General features: G+C 32.8%; 1 protein-coding gene across 1 annotated transcript; it reads right to left on the reverse strand.

Moving 5' to 3' along the window:
• Positions 1-2,007: 2,007 nt before the first annotated feature.
• On the reverse strand, positions 2,008-10,425 carry LOC133181109 (uncharacterized). Its single transcript, XM_061315651.1, has 4 exons — positions 10,375-10,425; positions 2,923-3,013; positions 2,601-2,738; positions 2,008-2,281 (listed from the first exon to the last, which is right to left on the reverse strand). The coding sequence occupies exons 1-4, from the start codon at positions 10,423-10,425 to the stop codon at positions 2,010-2,012; spliced, it is 552 nt and encodes a 183-aa protein (XP_061171635.1). The 3' UTR covers positions 2,008-2,009.
• Between the last annotated feature and the right edge of the window lie 11,823 nt (positions 10,426-22,248).

The following is a 22,248-nucleotide window of genomic DNA, read 5'->3' on the forward strand; positions in this document are numbered from 1 at the left end:
AAAAAGTTTGCTAGTCTGTCAGGAAAATGAAAAAAAAGCTTGTCCGGTTGTATGAAGTAGTTATAGATATTTGGAACTAAATAAAGCGTTTTGGTTAAAGTAGGGGGTGTGCATGGGCGAGGATAGATTATTTTGGAAGAAAGTTTACAATGTCAGTCACCTGATTCATCTAATGATCTGTTGTGTTGTGTAACAAGAATAACAAAGACATAGAAGTAGGTGGTGTTGATTTGATTTGAACATATTTTATTGTAATAATACATACAAAAGGATTGGATACAAGTTCTTTCAACTTAATAAATCCTCTCCTTATTATACAAACAATGAATACAATATATGATTGTCATAATAAGTAAATTGAGATAATTTACGAAAATTTATGTTGTACATGTAATATATATAAAAATTATAAAGACACATACTCTGAGTAATCTACCAGAGCTCTAATGTTACATATACACTGATTACAATGTTTATTGAACAAGAAGCTTTCATATTTGATAAAACATTTAAAATTTTCATTCTGCATATACATATTGAAATCAAAGACACTGTTTTGAATTAGAATCTATCTGATTCTCGAATCAATTTCTGGACACTACAGAAAATTTTAATATTTACATCGGTAGACAAAGATTCGTTTCCGCGCAATAAAAAATGAGTATCTATTATATTTTGCTGGTTAAGTTGAAGAATAGTGTTTATTAAGTCATTTCTTGGACGTTCATATGTCTTGCATACAAAGAAAAAATGATAAATGTCTTCAGTTTGGCCGCAAGTACATTTGGGGGAAGAAATTATATTTCTCCGATACAAGTCGCTATTTAAGATACAGTTGTGTCTTAATTTAGTGTGAATTATATTCCAAAAACGTTTTCCATAAGAAAAATAAGAGGGAGGTTTAGAGGATGGTGTACAAATACTTTTCTTAAATTGATTGATGGACTTTAATTCCCTCACTCCCAGATTGAGAGAATTCCAGTTGTTAATTACGTCTGGGACAAAGGATTTTTTAAAGAATTCAAGTCTACATTTCGGAATTGTGTAGTTTTCTGTATTACGAGTATTGTATGATGAAATGTTCCCTCGAGTATTTGGAAAAATCTCTTTTAAGTAATCAGGGACAGTGTTATTATGTATTTTAAACATTGTAGTTAATTTAGCTTTCTTCCTTCTCTCTACAAGAGGTTCCCATCCCGTTTCTGAATAAAGCGATTCACTAGAAACAAAAATGGGGAGACATGTAATGATTCGAGCGGCAGTAGGCTGAACTTTTTCTAATTTTTCAATATCATATTGTGTACATCCATCCCAGACAACGGATGCATATTCAAGGTGAGGCCTAACAAAAGCTATGTACATTTTAGAAAGTGTGTTACGTCCAAGAGTGAATTTGAGTTTTTTCAAAAGACCAAGTTTTTTATATGCAGTATTTACTATGCTATTAATATATATTCAGACCAACTTAAGTCTTGTGAAAAAAGTAGACCAAGATGTTTATGCGTGGATACACACTGTATTTGACATTGTTGAAAATATAGTTTTGGAAGCTCAATTTTTTTTTTAAGTGTAAAGAATATAGCTTTAGTTTTTGAAGGATTAAATTTTAGTAACCATTTTTTAGACCATTCATCTAAAACTTCTAGATCGTGATTAATATTATATTCTATGTTAGCAACATTTGACGAAGAACTTTGTATAGAATTGTCATCTGCAAATAATCTACAAGGTGGTGTGGTGCCAACCCAAGATACAATTTAAAAAAAAAATTTTTTTGTTTGTTTCTTTTTTTTTTTATAGTGTATATACATGTATATATGTCTCTACCCACCTTTCCTATGCTAAACAACTATCCGTTCCAAAAAAGTATCATTTTCATAATATGTTAAGCCGATATCGTTTTTCCCGAAAAGCTTATCAAATAAAATGCTAGCATCGAAAAATCAAAATTACTTTAGGCAAGAACAACAACTTATTTAATTAATGCTTTATTAAGATAAATGGGCGATTTATCCACTGATCACGGCATTATTACAACTACCCAAACACCAGCTAGGACAGGCACTTCCTCTCTTGCACATTACCTCAGAGAGGCGATTTGCAAACTTGTGGCAGTTGTTGCTTAATAGATTGTAACTTCCGAACCTACATCTGTAGTTCCGTGCGCAACCCTTTAGACACTCGACGTCTACCTCACTGTAACCAGCAGGCGAACTCTCCCTTCCGCCTCGACATTTGTATCCAAGAAGACGATTTGGTGAAACGTGGGCATTTGAGTCGCCTTTGAAATGAAGTACATTTACATTGTACATGTATTTGGATTTTCTCACATCGTGATAAATTTTGCTTGTTTATTTTTGTTTGTGTTAAAAAGAAATAGTAGGCTTTGTAGAGTCCCCGACTCTGCTTAAAAATTACAGAGAAAATAAAAGACAACAAAAAAGTTAGTGGAACGTTAAAAAAATTGACTGGTTTTTAAAAAATCGTTCATCTTTAAGGGCATTTATTATTGACATAATTTTTAATCTAATCAATAATTAAACTCGGGATTTTGGATGCAGAATAATTCGACATTAAATGTTCCTAGAGAATATACTCACTCGAAAATTCGAAATATAATCCTTTATAGTAGATAAACCGATGAGTCAATTCCCAGATTCCCCGTGTTGGAATGCCACGTCTACCTTTCTTCATGCACCAAAGATTTGTGGTACCAAAGTAATACGGACTTGCTCCGCCTTAATGAGAACACGGAGGGAAAAACAGTTAACAATTAAATAAAGGAAGTAAAAGAAAAAAACCCAAAGGAGAACAAAAGAATGAAATTAAGAAGAGAATAAAAAAGTGAAATACTGATAAAGAATGAGTAATATTGTTAATCATTTTAAAAAGATTAAAAAAAAAATAAATATTGTTTTATACTTCTTGCAGGACATTTCCTGTCGTTGCCATTTTTCCCGACTAACCACCACGCCTCTGAGTCACAGAGTAGCAAGGCAGTCAAAACAAAAAACTAAATCAAAAACATGAAAACATTTAAAAGATAAATAACAAATTTAAAAACTTCTCTGGGAAATGAAGTAGGTCGGTCACGTGATCAAATCCTGTGAAGGCCGAAGGCACAGAAGATTTGATCACCTACCGACCCACTTCATTTCCCAGAGAAGTTTTTAATGTAGGTTGCGGGGTTGGTGACCTTTTAAAATTGCATGAAAATTACATACATGAATCTCCTACTTTTGTTGTACATTCTCTGAAAATTTTTATAAAATTCGTCTGCATCGATTTTGCGTTATTAAGGAGGCTGGGGGGTCAACAAATTAACCACAAATTAACCACCAGATTTAACTTAATTTTTTAGATATGATATCTTAAGCTGTCAACTATCATTTGGCAAAGAAAAATTTCAAAAATTTTAGTTTTAAAATTTGATCATTTTCTATATCTTCATATGGAGCTCTTCTTCTAAAGGAGATCAATATAGTCTAAAAATGGCCACAACCCCCCAGCCTCTTTAAATCCCAAACACATCATCGTTGTCGTAACATTTTCGACGTTATTCTATGAATTCCATAGGGAAAACGTCATTTTTGACTCGTTTTCAGGAAAGATTTCTTTTCAAAAAATCTCGGTAACTTTTAAATGGTGCAGACGAAATTGTTTCCCTTTTGGTCATTTCACACAGGGATGATTTCAGATAAATCTATGTAAAAAATTAATATATCTTCGAGTTAGTTTTCTCGTAATTTAAATGCGAATAATTGCTTTTACATGTAACATTTTTAAGAATGACGCTATAAACTATCACGACGTCACGCTTGACGTCGTGAATACGATCCGGTATAAAGTGCAGAAAAACAAAAAGGAGAAAGAAATTTTATGTTTATATATATTTAATATAAAATTCATATTTTAAATAAGCACAGATGTATAAGTTATGTAATAATGTATCTTGTCTGAAACACCTTGTTTAAGCTGTAACTAAGAGAGAGAGAGAGAGAAGGCTGAAGGGGGGGGGGGTTGCAGGTGCAGTACTCCTAGCGTGATTCAAAGACTTTTTTCTTACAAGAATGGGGGAGGGAATATTAATTAGAGTAAATAATCTTTTTTCAACAAATACATATCTATTCTCTGTCGAGTTGAAATGTTACATGTTATATGTCCAATTTTCTCCTAAATCGAAGACTAATTTTCGTTTCATTTTGCTTGATATAAATCCTAAATAAGTAATCTTCACGAGCAACAGCTGAAGTGCTAACAAATAGACTTTTTCTTAATTCAATATTGATAAACGAAGTTTGGACCCCCAACACACTTGTATTCTAGATGTAATTTGCTTCCGATGCCTGTGATACGTATATCAAGTGCTTTCAAATGACCCGTATGCGGAATTTTCACATTGGTAATGCTTATACGAGTACACACTCCGCATACAACTGCTCTATGCTGTGGTATCACCACATGTCATGCAGCGTTTTTCCAAACAAATCTCATTCTGTTGGTAAATTAAAAAAAAAAAGATACCAAGAACTACTCGTGTTTTGTATGAAAAGATCACAAACTTTGTCATATTTTGAGCGTCCCATTTTTCATTCTCGATATTGTCAAAGTACTTGCAAAACATGGTGTTATACTATTTTAAAGAATTTAGTCTTTGTTGAGCGTTTTTTAAAAGATACCAAGACACAAAGGAATATAGTATGCAATTTTTAGTGGGGGGGGGGGGGCAACCTAGCAGATACAGACAAGTTTAGGCCCGTATCTATTTATTACTTATATATATACATTTGACACTGACAATCGATTATAATCGAATATAAATATTGCACTAGCTGCTCGTCGTAGATTTTGACAAATTACGCAATGTGTAAATCGAAGGTTGTTCGAGGCAGTTAACTTGAAATCAAGTATAAAATTTGATCAAAAACATTCAATCTACGATTTCAGTAAGGCATATTTATTATGATGTAGACAACGAGACAGCTTACATTGTTAAGACAACGCTCTCGATGATGGACGTGTGCCTACTGAACTTCTGAAGTGTTTATCAGCTGTTTGTGGCGTGATTGCATTGCATTGATATTTTCCAACAGATTTACAAATTTATCGTGAGTAAAGTTTAATGAAGAAAAATTATAGAATAGCATTTAGAGTTTATGATGAGGATTTAACTTAAAGTCTACAAGAAAAATAAGGGTAAACGTTGAAACTGTGCAGCTCAGATATGAAACTTATAACACGTAGTTTTCTATTCTCTCTGTAAAACCGATCAAGACCTGTAATAAATACTTGTTTACATTGTAAATAAAATGATAATTTTTTGTACATTTTATACATGAAAAGCATGGTAAGACCGCGGAACATTAACTGGCAAAATTGGAAATATGAAGCTTACGTCATTTCCATCTGTTACAGTCAAAATGTTTAATTAATGATAGACAATGAAATGGGCGGGTACAATTCGACACAGACGTCTGAGAAAACATCGGATTGAAATTCTAGTTTGAAATTCATTTTCAATCCACCTGAGCTGTTTTCAAACTTGAGGTGTGAATGTATGATCCAAAAGACAAATAATTTCAATTCCCAAATACATGCTGTTTGAAATTAATATTTATTATTTTATTTGAGTTTTTCATCCAATAATTTTAAGGACACGTAAAAGTAATAGAAGGCAGAGATTATTTTTCAGGGTACGGCCATTTGATTCTAGAGGGGGGGGGGGGTAAAAATTGTTGAAGTCAGATCATTCTTTCACATGACAGAAAATATTTATTTTTAGGATGACAAGAGCTTTTTTCAAGTTTTGTCTTCATTGAAAAATGTTTGACAAACAAAAACAGAGAGGGTTGTCCAAACTAAAAGAAACTTTCTTATTTATTTCCGAGATCGTTCAGCCCCCCCCCCCTTCCCCCGCTCCCTGCACACACATACACATACCAAACAGAAAATCAAATATTTGTCCATTTATATTTCTTTAAAAGCACTGGACAGAAAATTCTGATTTATATAAATTTCAAACAATTCCAAAATTGAATTTTTTTGTCTTCTGGGTCAATCAGTAACACTGTGAGTTCTAGAGTAGCTCAGGTGGATTGAAAATGAATTTCAAACTAGAAATTCATTCCAATGTTTTCTCGGACGTCCGTCTCGAATTGTACCCGCCCATTTCATTGTCTATCATTAAATATTTGACTGTAACAGATGGAAATGACGTAAGCTGCATATTTCCAATTTTGCCAGTTAATGTTCCGCGGTCTAATATTGCTAAGTAAAGCAAGTCTTTTTATGTAGATATTATTGCGTAGTGTGATTAGGTCACGTAATGGCATATGACCTTTGAAAAACTTTATACAGGTATGAAGATATTTGCTCTCTGTATGTTTATATAATAGAGAAATACCACAAATATATATATATATATATATATATATATATATATATATATATATATATATATATATATATATATATATATATATATATATTAGGGATGTCAAATCGGTCAATTTTTGATAATCGGTTACTCGGACGTTTTTCCGATCGAGTACCCGGGTACTCGGTTTAAAATATAAATATAAATACAAGTGTGTTAATTTTCTTGAGCCCCGTTAAGCTATGTTAAACTCCAAAGCTGTTTTTATCATGTTTATAAATGTAAATAAACATTGAGTCCAACGGGGATGATTTTTTGGTACTACATTTATTTATCAAATAAACACAAAAGACACAATTAATACATCAAAAATTAGAAAGAAAAAAATTGTTTACAGTTCTTCTTTAGGATCTATTTCATCAACGCAAAAGGAGGACAATCTGTTACGCAGGTTTGTGGTGATTAGACTAGCGAAAGAGAAGGAACGGATGTTGTTGGGATCGCTAATCTAATATTATTTCATATGTTGGTTGTTTCCCCCGTATACACTAAACTTTTTACGCAAACTGACTTTCAATATTTTTTGAATCTTTAATTATTTCTAAATATTTCTCCACTGTTGAAGTGGGTACCAGCATGTCCGATTTCGGTGCCGTATATTAATTTAATAATTTTTAAATGATTTGAAGATAATGGACCATATTTAAACGATGTTCACTGAAAACAATCATTGAAGCCATCCAAAAATTAAGGACCACAAAAGGTGAGAACAGCTGTGTACCAGGTGATAGGTCAGTAATTACTGTATACACAATGCCACGGGCGATAAGGGGTGTGGGTGTTTTACAGGTGTAAATGACGACACGCTAATTACCGTATGCATATTAAAGTTATTTTTGAGATAAGTTTTTAATAAAAATATGTACTTTGAAATAAGAGAAAACACACATCCGAGTAACCGAGTACCATTTTTAGTATTCGATACTTGGACGTTCGATCGAGTACCCGGTTAACCGGGTACTCGTTGACATCCCTAATATATATATATATATACATACATACATACATACATATATATATATATATATATATATATATATATATATATATATATATATATATATATATATATATATATATATATATATATATATATATATAAGCACTAAAAACCAACAACCAACAATATGTTTTTCGAATTAGATACGTCTACTGTAAATTTGATAGACTGATGAAAGGTGTTGGCAAACGAAATGAATGCCTCGAGGCTCTCGCGACATTCCACCCACTTCATCTCTATATCGTCAATGAAACGCAACCAGCTAAGGGGCCTAAATGGTGCTTGAAGTAGCAAGTTGCGTTCCAGTCTGCCCATGAAAATATTGGCATAAGATGGTGCCATTTTCGTACCCATAGCAGTGCCATTAACCTGCAGGTAATGTTCTCCATTAAACATGAAGTTGTTATACTTGAGAACTCCAAATTAAACATGTAACATTGTAAATATTTAGTGTTTGGTAGTTTAGTAGTAGTGCTAGTTGTTTTTGCTTCTCTATTTCCTTTGTTTTTATGACTTCTTAACCTTTTTTCTTTGTCCCGAGGAAGGGACAGGTCGTCCCGAAAATTTGACAATTATTATTGTTCGTGTCGTTGGTCATATTTAGTGCTTTATATATATATATATATATATATATATATATATATATATATATATATATATATATATATATATATATATATATATATATGAACATAAATGTACATAAAAATTAAAATTCGTTGAAAAAAAATAATCCATCAGGTAAAGCATAAAAAAAATAAAATCTAAGTTTACTTACGGTGGCAGATCGACAAAACATTGAGTAATGTTTTTTTCATTCCCAGAAAGGATGTACAAGTGACACAATAGCTGCGATCCACTCAGTTTATATTCCTATACTTTGTCAATGAAATAGCTTGCCTGTGTATATTATACTCTTGCATAATATCTATATGCATGATTGAAGGAATTTTTGAACTCTCAAAGTTTCAAAACAATTGAAACCAGAAAAAAATGAAACAGGAGATTTGAAGAAAACTTAACGGTCAAAGAATTTTTTGTGTAAAAATATCAAGTTTCTATTTCGTTACTCAACATCTGAACCAGTTATATAAGGTTTGGTTTTACGAAAGAAGTGCCTTAGATATTGCATTGTAACAAGTCCAAATGTTGCAGATTCGTGTTTTATTAATTTTTCTTCGCATACATGTAATAATTTACGTGTATGATAAATATCTATGCCCTTTCTGTGCATTAACCATGGTTTACTTAACTAGAGTGTTCCAAGGAACGTATGTGTCGCCTGCTTTGTAGCTTCATTGAAGATGTAAATAAATCTAAAGTGTAGTTAGCTATTTATTTACTACTAGCATGATAGTTCATGCAGAAAAAAAGCATCCACGCATAGTATAAGACTGCGATAGAATCTGTCAATCAAAGAAAATATGATTCCCAACCATAAAATGAATAATCAAATTGAATTGATAATAAATAATTATTTATCATTTTACATGTATTAATACAATCTCCTATGTAGAGTTGTCGTTTGTTCCTCTCTCAGACACCTCTGCAATGGGCTCGCGTCAAAATTTTTGACATAAAGTAAAAAACATGATATTCCAGGGATTATTTCAAATTAAACAATTAGTTCTAGATCTATTTAGAAAAAAATCTACATTAAAAGACAAATATTAGCGCAGGTATTATTTATAATGAATCAAATCAACCGCACTATTTTCCGTGCTTATAACTGTGATATACGCGAGCAAACGACAGAGGTGAATGTATGAGCCGATGGTAGAGAGTGGTATTAATACACCAATATTGTCAGTCTACATGATCCATTGTGGGATGCCGATCCCGATGTATTTTCATAGTATTTAAAAATCCGTTTGTGTGGTAACTGAATATCATACAGTTTCAAAGTACAGTATCATGAGCTCATAAACATGTATAAATGCTAATTATAAACCCTGCATCTCAAAATTTAAAAGACTTATAATAAATTAAACTGTCCGAGGTATTTTTTGCAAAGTAGGTCAAAGGTCAAGTGAATTGTTCATTATGTTTTATGACAATCAGTGCACATGCTAAATAGCATAGACTTACCTCTTTAAAGTCAGAAGTATGCTGTATATTGGGACTATTCACTTCTTTGTAAAGTAGGTCAAAGATCAAGTTCAAGGGTGGCGAGCTCGAGGTCGGTATCCATGGTAATTCACAAAAGCTATAGTGCCAAGTAATATATGTGCAAAATACCAAGTCCATATCTCTTACAGTTCATGAGATACAAGGACAGACAGACAGACGCCGGGTAAAGTGATCCCTTAGTGCCGCTTTGCTCTGCAGGCGACACAAAAATTGGCTTAAGGTCATTTGATATATCATTGCCTAATGTTGGATGTATCTCAATTTCTTTGGTGTTTTACTTTGCATTTTACTTGGGATTTGGTTCATTTGTATCCCTCCAGAGGGATGCTGTTCTTGTTCTTTATCCAGAGCTTGATCAGTTCAGTTCACTGTTGTGTATCTTTGAAATATAGACGAAAAACTTTTTGATGAGAATGACATTTCTTTTTTTGGTAAGAATTAAATACTTATATTTATCTGTTCTCTTATACATGTAAATCAATTAGATGTTAACTCTGTAATATTGCATATATATTGTATTTTGCAAGCATTTTCCCCGAGTAAATAAAAGAATCTTCTTGCTATAATATTTGATAGAAAACTGTCGAATTGATTTTTTTAAAGATGCATTGAAACATTTAATCAGTCTTCAATTCACTTCCTGTGTGGTACCAATTGTAGTACATGAAATGCTGATTTGTACAATAGCGATAAAAGGAAATAAGGATTAATGTTTTGCATATACATCTTTGGCGATTATATATTTCATTCTGAGGTCAGTTTACGATGTACTTTTGTCACCTACTGACTTGCTGAGTTAGGGTCTAACTGAATCACCAGACTGCAAACTGTGTGGAGAAAGAGGATCATTTGCCCACATTCTGCCTGAATGCAAGGCTACACTGCAACAGGGATGATATAGGTTAGGGCATGACAAGGTGCTTGAGTCCTGGCAGAGACATTAGGAAAGAACATCTGGCGAGAGATTCCCATTATTCGTAATAATAGTAAGGAATATCAGGCTGTTAGATGGATCAGATTGGCAGATTCAGGTTGATCTCGAGTGAAACTCGTACAGTTGCCGAATTATATAGACTGCAAGACAATAAGATCATCATCATTGAGCTTACAGTGCTGTTGGAAGAAGTTTGAGACGTAGCTGATGAGAGAAACAGTACCAAATGCTGGGAACTTAAGGAACAATGTGACCAGAGAGGATAGAAGAAATGGCTGTTCCCCGTAGCAGGATGTCGTGGATTCTCAGCGCAGTCTTATGAAAATGACTAAAGCCTTTGGAATTAATTCAGAAACAGAAAGAGCTGTCAAAAGGTTAGTTGGGAGGCTGAGAAGGCTTCATGCTGAATTTAGCACCAAAAAGACACCAAGGAGTGTAAGCCGCATAACATGCAGTGAACCTACCACTGTGGAACCACCAACTGTAGGATGTCATGGTTTTAAAGGGTCAAAACATCCAGTGAAAGTTGGAAACCATCTGATGATGTCAGTAGCGGACGTCCACCCAGCAGTAGCGGACAGCAGTTTAGGGGCCTCCTGCCAGAAGTCAGAAGTAGAGAGCCTGACCAACATTAAGCAGAATTCCATCATCTGTAAGTTATCAATTAACTTGGTTACATGTTATAAATGCAATATTTACTTATTTTATTAATAAATATTCTTTCTTTTATGTTTTAAAAATTTACTGAAATGTTTTCATGTTTTAAATTAATGAAACGATATATTCTTTTAAAACATTGTTATGATATATAATATATACATTTGTGGTATCTCTCTATTATATAAACATGCAGAGAGTTAATATCTTCATACCTGTATGAAGTTTTTCGAAGGTCATAGGTCATTACGTGACCTAATCACACAGCGCAGTAATATCTACATAAAAAGACTTACTCCACTAAGCAATATAGCATGTTTTTCATGCATAAAAATGTACAAAATACGCAAGTAAAATAATAATCATTTTATTTACAATGTAAACGAGTATTTAATACAGTTCTTGATCGATTTTACATAGAGAATAGAAAACTACGTGTTATAAGTTTCATGTCTGAGCTGCATAGTCTCTACGTTTACCCTTATTTTTCTCGCAGACCTCTGAATGCTATAATTTTTTTTTTCATTAAACTTTACTCACAATAAATTTGAAAATCTGTTGAAAAATATCAATGTAGTGCAATCACGCCACAAACAGCTGACAAACACTGCACTTTGGAAGTTCGGTAGGCACACCTCCATCATCGAGATCGTTGTGACGTTGTCTGAACAATGTAAGCTGTCGCCAGTGTCTCCATGTCAACATCATAAATTAATAAATATGCCTTACTGAAATCGTAGATTTTATGTTTTTGATCAAATTTTGTACTTGATTTCAAGTTATCTGGTCCGGACAAGTGTCTCCATCCATCCCTTTCCGACCGCAATTCCTCCAACTTTTTATTATCAAACATCGGACGTGTTTCTTGTGTTTTTAAACATCGAATATGGGTTCTCATGAATACAAAAATTCCAAGACACCAATACGCTCACTATAATTGATCACAAGTAGCCTTTCACAGAATATTCCCTTCAAAGCAGAATCCTTTGCCAGATGAATTTGAAGCGTAACCGCTTTTCAAGCCGATTTACACCTAGCGTAATTAGTCAAAATCTACGACGTGCAGTTAGTGCAATATTTATATTCGATTACATTCGATTGTCCGTCTCAAATGTATATATAAGTAATAAATAACAAGTTTAAAAACTTCAATGGGAATTGAAGTGGGTCGGTACGTGATCAAATCTTCTGAGAAGGCCTTCGGCCTTCACAGGATTTGATCACGTGACCGACCCACTTCAATTCCCATTGAAGTTTTTAAACTTGTTATTTATTTCTTAAATGAAAACCAACTTTTTATTTGCATACGATGTATGAGTTGTTACTGAATGCTACACTAATTAATTCCTGATCCTGATCCTCCTGTTTCTCTTGCTTTTGGGCAACAAAGTTTCATCTATCAGTTTATTTTATACTCCATGGATCCTTTAAATTGTTGTATTATATTCAGGTGACTGTTAAGGCCCTTGGGCCTCTTGTTTAAAAATAAGATTTAAGATATTTCCATCCTCCTGTGATGTCATAGGTTTTTGCAAAAAACTTTAATTACTTTAAATGTTCACTCCTCCGTGGCACCTGATCCCACCTCTAATGTCTTAGAGGTCCGTGTTTGCTCTACGTTTTTTGTAATTTGTAACGTTTAATGGACTTATGAGCTCGAATACTGTTCGTTAACTCCACATATTTCATTCAAACCCAATAGAAATATATGTTTTGGAAGAATGCTTGCTACTTGGTGTAACTTACAATATTGGTAAAAGAATTGAAAAAATGTATGTTTTCTTTATTTCTTTATTTAATCAATTATTCAATCTATAAAAATATAGCTGAGGGCAATAACTCTTTCTTGTGTAACTTTATTCAGGCATCCTCTTTATTGTACTTATAATATAAAATGATTTCCCTGATATTCACAATCAAACATATTCATAAAATAGAAATTGTTTTGGAGCTTTCAGCATCCGTATTATGTATTTTAACAGTTTTTACATAATATTTACAATACTGTTTACTAAAAATGCATGAAAATATCTCTTTTTCCGCTTCTCAAAATTACTATAGAACAATGTACTTAGTTAAATTTTTTAAACAATCAAAGACTAAAAGAAAATTTCAAATGTAAGTAAAATTAAAAATAATGGATTGAAGTTTTAAAATATATCAAATTAATATGATTTTCCAAACAAACTACAGAATTATTAAATTTTAAAAGCTTCCGATCTAAGTACAGATTTGAACCAAAAATCCATAAAAATGTGTTTTTTTTTCTCTCTTAGTAAACGGTCAAAATTTATTCTTTTTGTATCAGTTTGTATCTTTATATGACAACTTTACCATATGTGACAATAAAAAAAATTAAATATACGAAGCATATAAAAATAACTAATATATCCTAAAAATCTAAGAAAAATAGAGGAAATTCGGATTAGTCAATAATCTATTTTAGTTAAATTATTTATGTCAATTTGGTAGTATCATCTACTAGACCCTATATGGTAATATCTTTTTATGCAAAAAGAAAAACATTTAATTTTTTTAAATAGAAGTAGGAATTGCATGATTGGCAACAGGACTTTTTTATTCCTAAGGTCAAGGAAAAAGATAATGACCTTGACCTGACCTTGCTTTTAAAATAAAACAGTCAAATTTGATCTAATTAATAATACCACCTAATAATAATGTCTTCTTGAATCTACGAAAATTTCATTAATTTATAAATACAAGAAATATGAGAAGAATCCCTCCTTAAAGTATATTCAGAAACAAATAAATGCAGTTTTTTCTACTATGAATCATTAAATTTGTGGGGGTAGAAATACCTTAAACTTTAAGACTGTCTTTAATTCACCAATTCCTTTGTTCTCATGTTCTTTGCAGTTGCACAACAGTATTAAATTTTGCTATATATTCTTACCAAAAATGCGCAACTTTGAGTAGGTGGTATTTATTGAAAACAAACTTTTGAGAAGTTTCCTTTCAGATCTTGTAAAACAATTCTTTATAAAGATTTTAGTACCAAAAAATACATAGCCATCCAGCAAGGCACGCAAGTTTGTCTCGCTCGAAGTCGAGCAGGTGCTTGAAAATCAAGTCCAGGACCTAATCACTCCCCACTCAAATACAGTATATAGAAAATTCAGCACGCCCTAAATTTTAATGAATCTAGTCAATATAGGAAGTTTACATATTGTTTTTCATCTCATAAAAAAATTCAGCTCCAGTCTCGTGTTAAAATGCCCGAATCGGAAGGGAAGATTCAGGAATTATTTTACGTCAGCCATGATTTGACGTGAACCTCAAGTGAAATACTGTTACGACACCTGCAATAAGAGTGAAAATTTTTGCTTGCCAGTATAATGCTATTTTCCCGATCTGTAATGAATATTCAATGTAATAAAGCAAGTTTCATAAAAATCCGTCTCAAGGTAGGAAAAAATATTGGCGACACTCGGTGACAGGGGTGTTCGCGGTGAACACGGATTTCTAAAAATATGGCAAAAGTTGAACTGTATGTAATGATCTTGCGCGTTGAACTTTTGTTGTTTTTCGTCTCAGATTTTTAATTAATGCATACTGATTCACATAAGGATTAAAAATTATTTAAAATATGTTTGCTTTTTATAACAGGGCGAAAGAAGTAGTCTTTGTCATAAGGAAGGGGGATGGGGTTAAAAAGAACATTGAAATAATACATATTATTGAAATATCAAGGCGTTTTCTGCTTAATTACGATTGTTTTGCCTAAATAATTCTTTTTACGAACTAGATTTCTTTATCTGTTACCACTGTGTTCCAAATTAACGGATATTTACACATATTCAGAATTTTTATTTTGCTCCGGGTTTAGTCTAAATTCTTTAAATTGATAAATTTTGAAATTGTTTATGAGTAAATAATGTTAACGAGTGTGATGGCAAGGTATTTGTTAAAGTGTCCTCTAATTTTCATGCATTTCTCTCAACCCGATACATCGAAATCAGGCCCTTGTGTGGTCAAGATAAATTATTTTAGAGGAAATCTGGACTAATTTTCTATGCTCCATTAAACGCGAACGAACAGCAATGACGGTCAAAAAATGCCATTATTTCTCATTTTCCGTCTAAACTCACGAAATTAAACCTTAAATTATAGACTACAATATTTCGAAGTATAAAATCTGCTTTTACTGCAGGTTGCACAACAGTATTAAATTTTGCTATATATTCTTACCAAAAATGCGCAACTTTGAGTAGGTGGTATTTATTGAAAACAAACTTTTGAGAAGTTTCTTTTCAGATCTTGTAAAACAATTCTTTATAAAGATTTTAGTACCAAAAAATACATAGCCATCCAGCAAGGCACGCAAGTTTGTCTCGCTCGAAGTCGAGCAGGTGCTTGAAAATCAAGTCCAGGACCTAATCACTCCCCACTCAAATACAGTATATAGAAAATTCAGCACGCCCTAAATTTTAATGAATCTAGTCAATATAGGAAGTTTACATATTGTTTTTCATCTCATAAAAAAATTCAGCTCCAGTCTCGTGTTAAAATGCCCGAATCGGAAGGGAAGATTCAGGAATTATTTTACGTCAGCCATGATTTGACGTGAACCTCAAGTGAAATACTGTTACGACACCTGCAATAAGAGTGAAAATTTTTGCTTGCCAGTATAATGCTATTTTCCCGATCTGTAATGAATATTCAATGTAATAAAGCAAGTTTCATAAAAATCCGTCTCAAGGTAGGAAAAAATATTGGCGACACTCGGTGACAGGGGTGTTCGCGGTGAACACGGATTTCTAAAAATATGGCAAAAGTTGAACTGTATGTAATGATCTTGCGCGTTGAACTTTTGTTGTTTTTCGTCTCAGATTTTTAATTAATGCATACTGATTCACATAAGGATTAAAAATTATTTAAAATATGTTTGCTTTTTATAACAGGGCGAAAGAAGTAGTCTTTGTCATAAGGAAGGGGGATGGGGTTAAAAAGAGCATTGAAATAATACATATTATTGAAATATCAAGGCGTTTTCTGCTTAATTACGATTGTTTTGCCTAAATAATTCTTTTTACGAACTAGATTTCTTTATCTGTTACCACTGTGTTCCAAATTAACGGATATTTACACATATTCAGAATTTTTATTTTGCTCCGGGTTTAGTCTAAATTCTTTAAATTGATAAATTTTGAAATTGTTTATGAGTAAATAATGTTAACGAGTGTGATGGCAAGGTATTTGTTAAAGTGTCCTCTAATTTTCATGCATTTCTCTCAACCCGATACATCGAAATCAGGCCCTTGTGTGGTCAAGATAAATTATTTTAGAGGAAATCTGGACTAATTTTCTATGCTCCATTAAACGCGAACGAACAGCAATGACGGTCAAAAAATGCCATTATTTCTCATTTTCCGTCTAAACTCACGAAATTAAACCTTAAATTATAGACTACAATATTTCGAAGTATAAAATCTGCTTTTACTGCAGGTTGCACAACAGTATTAAATTTTGCTATATATTCTTACCAAAAATGCGCAACTTTGAGTAGGTGGTATTTATTGAAAACAAACTTTTGAGAAGTTTCTTTTCAGATCTTGTAAAACAATTCTTTATAAAGATTTTAGTACCAAAAAATACATAGCCATCCAGCAAGGCACGCAAGTTTGTCTCGCTCGAAGTCGAGCAGGTGCTTGAAAATCAAGTCCAGGACCTAATCACTCCCCACTCAAATACAGTATATAGAAAATTCAGCACGCCCTAAATTTTAATGAATCTAGTCAATATAGGAAGTTTACATATTGTTTTTCATCTCATAAAAAAATTCAGCTCCAGTCTCGTGTTAAAATGCCCGAATCGGAAGGGAAGATTCAGGAATTATTTTACGTCAGCCATGATTTGACGTGAACCTCAAGTGAAATACTGTTACGACACCTGCAATAAGAGTGAAAATTTTTGCTTGCCAGTATAATGCTATTTTCCCGATCTGTAATGAATATTCAATGTAATAAAGCAAGTTTCATAAAAATCCGTCTCAAGGTAGGAAAAAATATTGGCGACACTCGGTGACAGGGGTGTTCGCGGTGAACACGGATTTCTAAAAATATGGCAAAAGTTGAACTGTATGTAATGATCTTGCGCGTTGAACTTTTGTTGTTTTTCGTCTCAGATTTTTAATTAATGCATACTGATTCACATAAGGATTAAAAATTATTTAAAATATGTTTGCTTTTTATAACAGGGCGAAAGAAGTAGTCTTTGTCATAAGGAAGGGGGATGGGGTTAAAAAGAGCATTGAAATAATACATATTATTGAAATATCAAGGCGTTTTCTGCTTAATTACGATTGTTTTGCCTAAATAATTCTTTTTACGAACTAGATTTCTTTATCTGTTACCACTGTGTTCCAAATTAACGGATATTTACACATATTCAGAATTTTTATTTTGCTCCGGGTTTAGTCTAAATTCTTTAAATTGATAAATTTTGAAATTGTTTATGAGTAAATAATGTTAACGAGTGTGATGGCAAGGTATTTGTTAAAGTGTCCTCTAATTTTCATGCATTTCTCTCAACCCGATACATCGAAATCAGGCCCTTGTGTGGTCAAGATAAATTATTTTAGAGGAAATCTGGACTAATTTTCTATGCTCCATTAAACGCGAACGAACAGCAATGACGGTCAAAAAATGCCATTATTTCTCATTTTCCGTCTAAACTCACGAAATTAAACCTTAAATTATAGACTACAATATTTCGAAGTATAAAATCTGCTTTTACTGCAGGTTGCACAACAGTATTAAATTTTGCTATATATTCTTACCAAAAATGCGCAACTTTGAGTAGGTGGTATTTATTGAAAACAAACTTTTGAGAAGTTTCTTTTCAGATCTTGTAAAACAATTCTTTATAAAGATTTTAGTACCAAAAAATACATAGCCATCCAGCAAGGCACGCAAGTTTGTCTCGCTCGAAGTCGAGCAGGTGCTTGAAAATCAAGTCCAGGACCTAATCACTCCCCACTCAAATACAGTATATAGAAAATTCAGCACGCCCTAAATTTTAATGAATCTAGTCAATATAGGAAGTTTACATATTGTTTTTCATCTCATAAAAAAATTCAGCTCCAGTCTCGTGTTAAAATGCCCGAATCGGAAGGGAAGATTCAGGAATTATTTTACGTCAGCCATGATTTGACGTGAACCTCAAGTGAAATACTGTTACGACACCTGCAATAAGAGTGAAAATTTTTGCTTGCCAGTATAATGCTATTTTCCCGATCTGTAATGAATATTCAATGTAATAAAGCAAGTTTCATAAAAATCCGTCTCAAGGTAGGAAAAAATATTGGCGACACTCGGTGACAGGGGTGTTCGCGGTGAACACGGATTTCTAAAAATATGGCAAAAGTTGAACTGTATGTAATGATCTTGCGCGTTGAACTTTTGTTGTTTTTCGTCTCAGATTTTTAATTAATGCATACTGATTCACATAAGGATTAAAAATTATTTAAAATATGTTTGCTTTTTATAACAGGGCGAAAGAAGTAGTCTTTGTCATAAGGAAGGGGGATGGGGTTAAAAAGAGCATTGAAATAATACATATTATTGAAATATCAAGGCGTTTTCTGCTTAATTACGATTGTTTTGCCTAAATAATTCTTTTTACGAACTAGATTTCTTTATCTGTTACCACTGTGTTCCAAATTAACGGATATTTACACATATTCAGAATTTTTATTTTGCTCCGGGTTTAGTCTAAATTCTTTAAATTGATAAATTTTGAAATTGTTTATGAGTAAATAATGTTAACGAGTGTGATGGCAAGGTATTTGTTAAAGTGTCCTCTAATTTTCATGCATTTCTCTCAACCCGATACATCGAAATCAGGCCCTTGTGTGGTCAAGATAAATTATTTTAGAGGAAATCTGGACTAATTTTCTATGCTCCATTAAACGCGAACGAACAGCAATGACGGTCAAAAAATGCCATTATTTCTCATTTTCCGTCTAAACTCACGAAATTAAACCTTAAATTATAGACTACAATATTTCGAAGTATAAAATCTGCTTTTACTGCAGGTTGCACAACAGTATTAAATTTTGCTATATATTCTTACCAAAAATGCGCAACTTTGAGTAGGTGGTATTTATTGAAAACAAACTTTTGAGAAGTTTCTTTTCAGATCTTGTAAAACAATTCTTTATAAAGATTTTAGTACCAAAAAATACATAGCCATCCAGCAAGGCACGCAAGTTTGTCTCGCTCGAAGTCGAGCAGGTGCTTGAAAATCAAGTCCAGGACCTAATCACTCCCCACTCAAATACAGTATATAGAAAATTCAGCACGCCCTAAATTTTAATGAATCTAGTCAATATAGGAAGTTTACATATTGTTTTTCATCTCATAAAAAAATTCAGCTCCAGTCTCGTGTTAAAATGCCCGAATCGGAAGGGAAGATTCAGGAATTATTTTACGTCAGCCATGATTTGACGTGAACCTCAAGTGAAATACTGTTACGACACCTGCAATAAGAGTGAAAATTTTTGCTTGCCAGTATAATGCTATTTTCCCGATCTGTAATGAATATTCAATGTAATAAAGCAAGTTTCATAAAAATCCGTCTCAAGGTAGGAAAAAATATTGGCGACACTCGGTGACAGGGGTGTTCGCGGTGAACACGGATTTCTAAAAATATGGCAAAAGTTGAACTGTATGTAATGATCTTGCGCGTTGAACTTTTGTTGTTTTTCGTCTCAGATTTTTAATTAATGCATACTGATTCACATAAGGATTAAAAATTATTTAAAATATGTTTGCTTTTTATAACAGGGCGAAAGAAGTAGTCTTTGTCATAAGGAAGGGGGATGGGGTTAAAAAGAGCATTGAAATAATACATATTATTGAAATATCAAGGCGTTTTCTGCTTAATTACGATTGTTTTGCCTAAATAATTCTTTTTACGAACTAGATTTCTTTATCTGTTACCACTGTGTTCCAAATTAACGGATATTTACACATATTCAGAATTTTTATTTTGCTCCGGGTTTAGTCTAAATTCTTTAAATTGATAAATTTTGAAATTGTTTATGAGTAAATAATGTTAACGAGTGTGATGGCAAGGTATTTGTTAAAGTGTCCTCTAATTTTCATGCATTTCTCTCAACCCGATACATCGAAATCAGGCCCTTGTGTGGTCAAGATAAATTATTTTAGAGGAAATCTGGACTAATTTTCTATGCTCCATTAAACGCGAACGAACAGCAATGACGGTCAAAAAATGCCATTATTTCTCATTTTCCGTCTAAACTCACGAAATTAAACCTTAAATTATAGACTACAATATTTCGAAGTATAAAATCTGCTTTTACTGCAGGTTGCACAACAGTATTAAATTTTGCTATATATTCTTACCAAAAATGCGCAACTTTGAGTAGGTGGTATTTATTGAAAACAAACTTTTGAGAAGTTTCTTTTCAGATCTTGTAAAACAATTCTTTATAAAGATTTTAGTACCAAAAAATACATAGCCATCCAGCAAGGCACGCAAGTTTGTCTCGCTCGAAGTCGAGCAGGTGCTTGAAAATCAAGTCCAGGACCTAATCACTCCCCACTCAAATACAGTATATAGAAAATTCAGCACGCCCTAAATTTTAATGAATCTAGTCAATATAGGAAGTTTACATATTGTTTTTCATCTCATAAAAAAATTCAGCTCCAGTCTCGTGTTAAAATGCCCGAATCGGAAGGGAAGATTCAGGAATTATTTTACGTCAGCCATGATTTGACGTGAACCTCAAGTGAAATACTGTTACGACACCTGCAATAAGAGTGAAAATTTTTGCTTGCCAGTATAATGCTATTTTCCCGATCTGTAATGAATATTCAATGTAATAAAGCAAGTTTCATAAAAATCCGTCTCAAGGTAGGAAAAAATATTGGCGACACTCGGTGACAGGGGTGTTCGCGGTGAACACGGATTTCTAAAAATATGGCAAAAGTTGAACTGTATGTAATGATCTTGCGCGTTGAACTTTTGTTGTTTTTCGTCTCAGATTTTTAATTAATGCATACTGATTCACATAAGGATTAAAAATTATTTAAAATATGTTTGCTTTTTATAACAGGGCGAAAGAAGTAGTCTTTGTCATAAGGAAGGGGGATGGGGTTAAAAAGAGCATTGAAATAATACATATTATTGAAATATCAAGGCGTTTTCTGCTTAATTACGATTGTTTTGCCTAAATAATTCTTTTTACGAACTAGATTTCTTTATCTGTTACCACTGTGTTCCAAATTAACGGATATTTACACATATTCAGAATTTTTATTTTGCTCCGGGTTTAGTCTAAATTCTTTAAATTGATAAATTTTGAAATTGTTTATGAGTAAATAATGTTAACGAGTGTGATGGCAAGGTATTTGTTAAAGTGTCCTCTAATTTTCATGCATTTCTCTCAACCCGATACATCGAAATCAGGCCCTTGTGTGGTCAAGATAAATTATTTTAGAGGAAATCTGGACTAATTTTCTATGCTCCATTAAACGCGAACGAACAGCAATGACGGTCAAAAAATGCCATTATTTCTCATTTTCCGTCTAAACTCACGAAATTAAACCTTAAATTATAGACTACAATATTTCGAAGTATAAAATCTGCTTTTACTGCAGGTTGCACAACAGTATTAAATTTTGCTATATATTCTTACCAAAAATGCGCAACTTTGAGTAGGTGGTATTTATTGAAAACAAACTTTTGAGAAGTTTCTTTTCAGATCTTGTAAAACAATTCTTTATAAAGATTTTAGTACCAAAAAATACATAGCCATCCAGCAAGGCACGCAAGTTTGTCTCGCTCGAAGTCGAGCAGGTGCTTGAAAATCAAGTCCAGGACCTAATCACTCCCCACTCAAATACAGTATATAGAAAATTCAGCACGCCCTAAATTTTAATGAATCTAGTCAATATAGGAAGTTTACATATTGTTTTTCATCTCATAAAAAAATTCAGCTCCAGTCTCGTGTTAAAATGCCCGAATCGGAAGGGAAGATTCAGGAATTATTTTACGTCAGCCATGATTTGACGTGAACCTCAAGTGAAATACTGTTACGACACC

The sequence above is a fragment of the Saccostrea echinata genome, unplaced genomic scaffold, assembly GCF_033153115.1.
Source record: "Saccostrea echinata isolate AGI-Se365-2 ecotype Australia unplaced genomic scaffold, CSIRO_AGI_Sech_v1 ptg000008l, whole genome shotgun sequence".
NCBI classification, from domain to species: Eukaryota; Metazoa; Mollusca; class Bivalvia; order Ostreida; family Ostreidae; genus Saccostrea; species Saccostrea echinata.

Excerpts from the sequence above, each read along its gene's own strand:
- LOC133181109 (XM_061315651.1), bottom strand. The coding sequence starts at position 10,425 with ATGTGGGCAAATGATCCTCTTTCTCCACACAGTTTGCAGTCTGGTGAT. Across the intron at positions 2,739-2,922 it reads CAGGAAATGTCCTGCAAGAA|GCGGAGCAAGTCCGTATTAC; the intron begins GTATAAAACAAT and ends GTTCTCATTAAG. Across the intron at positions 2,282-2,600 it reads ATTATATTTCGAATTTTCGA|GCGACTCAAATGCCCACGTT; the intron begins GTGAGTATATTC and ends TTCATTTCAAAG.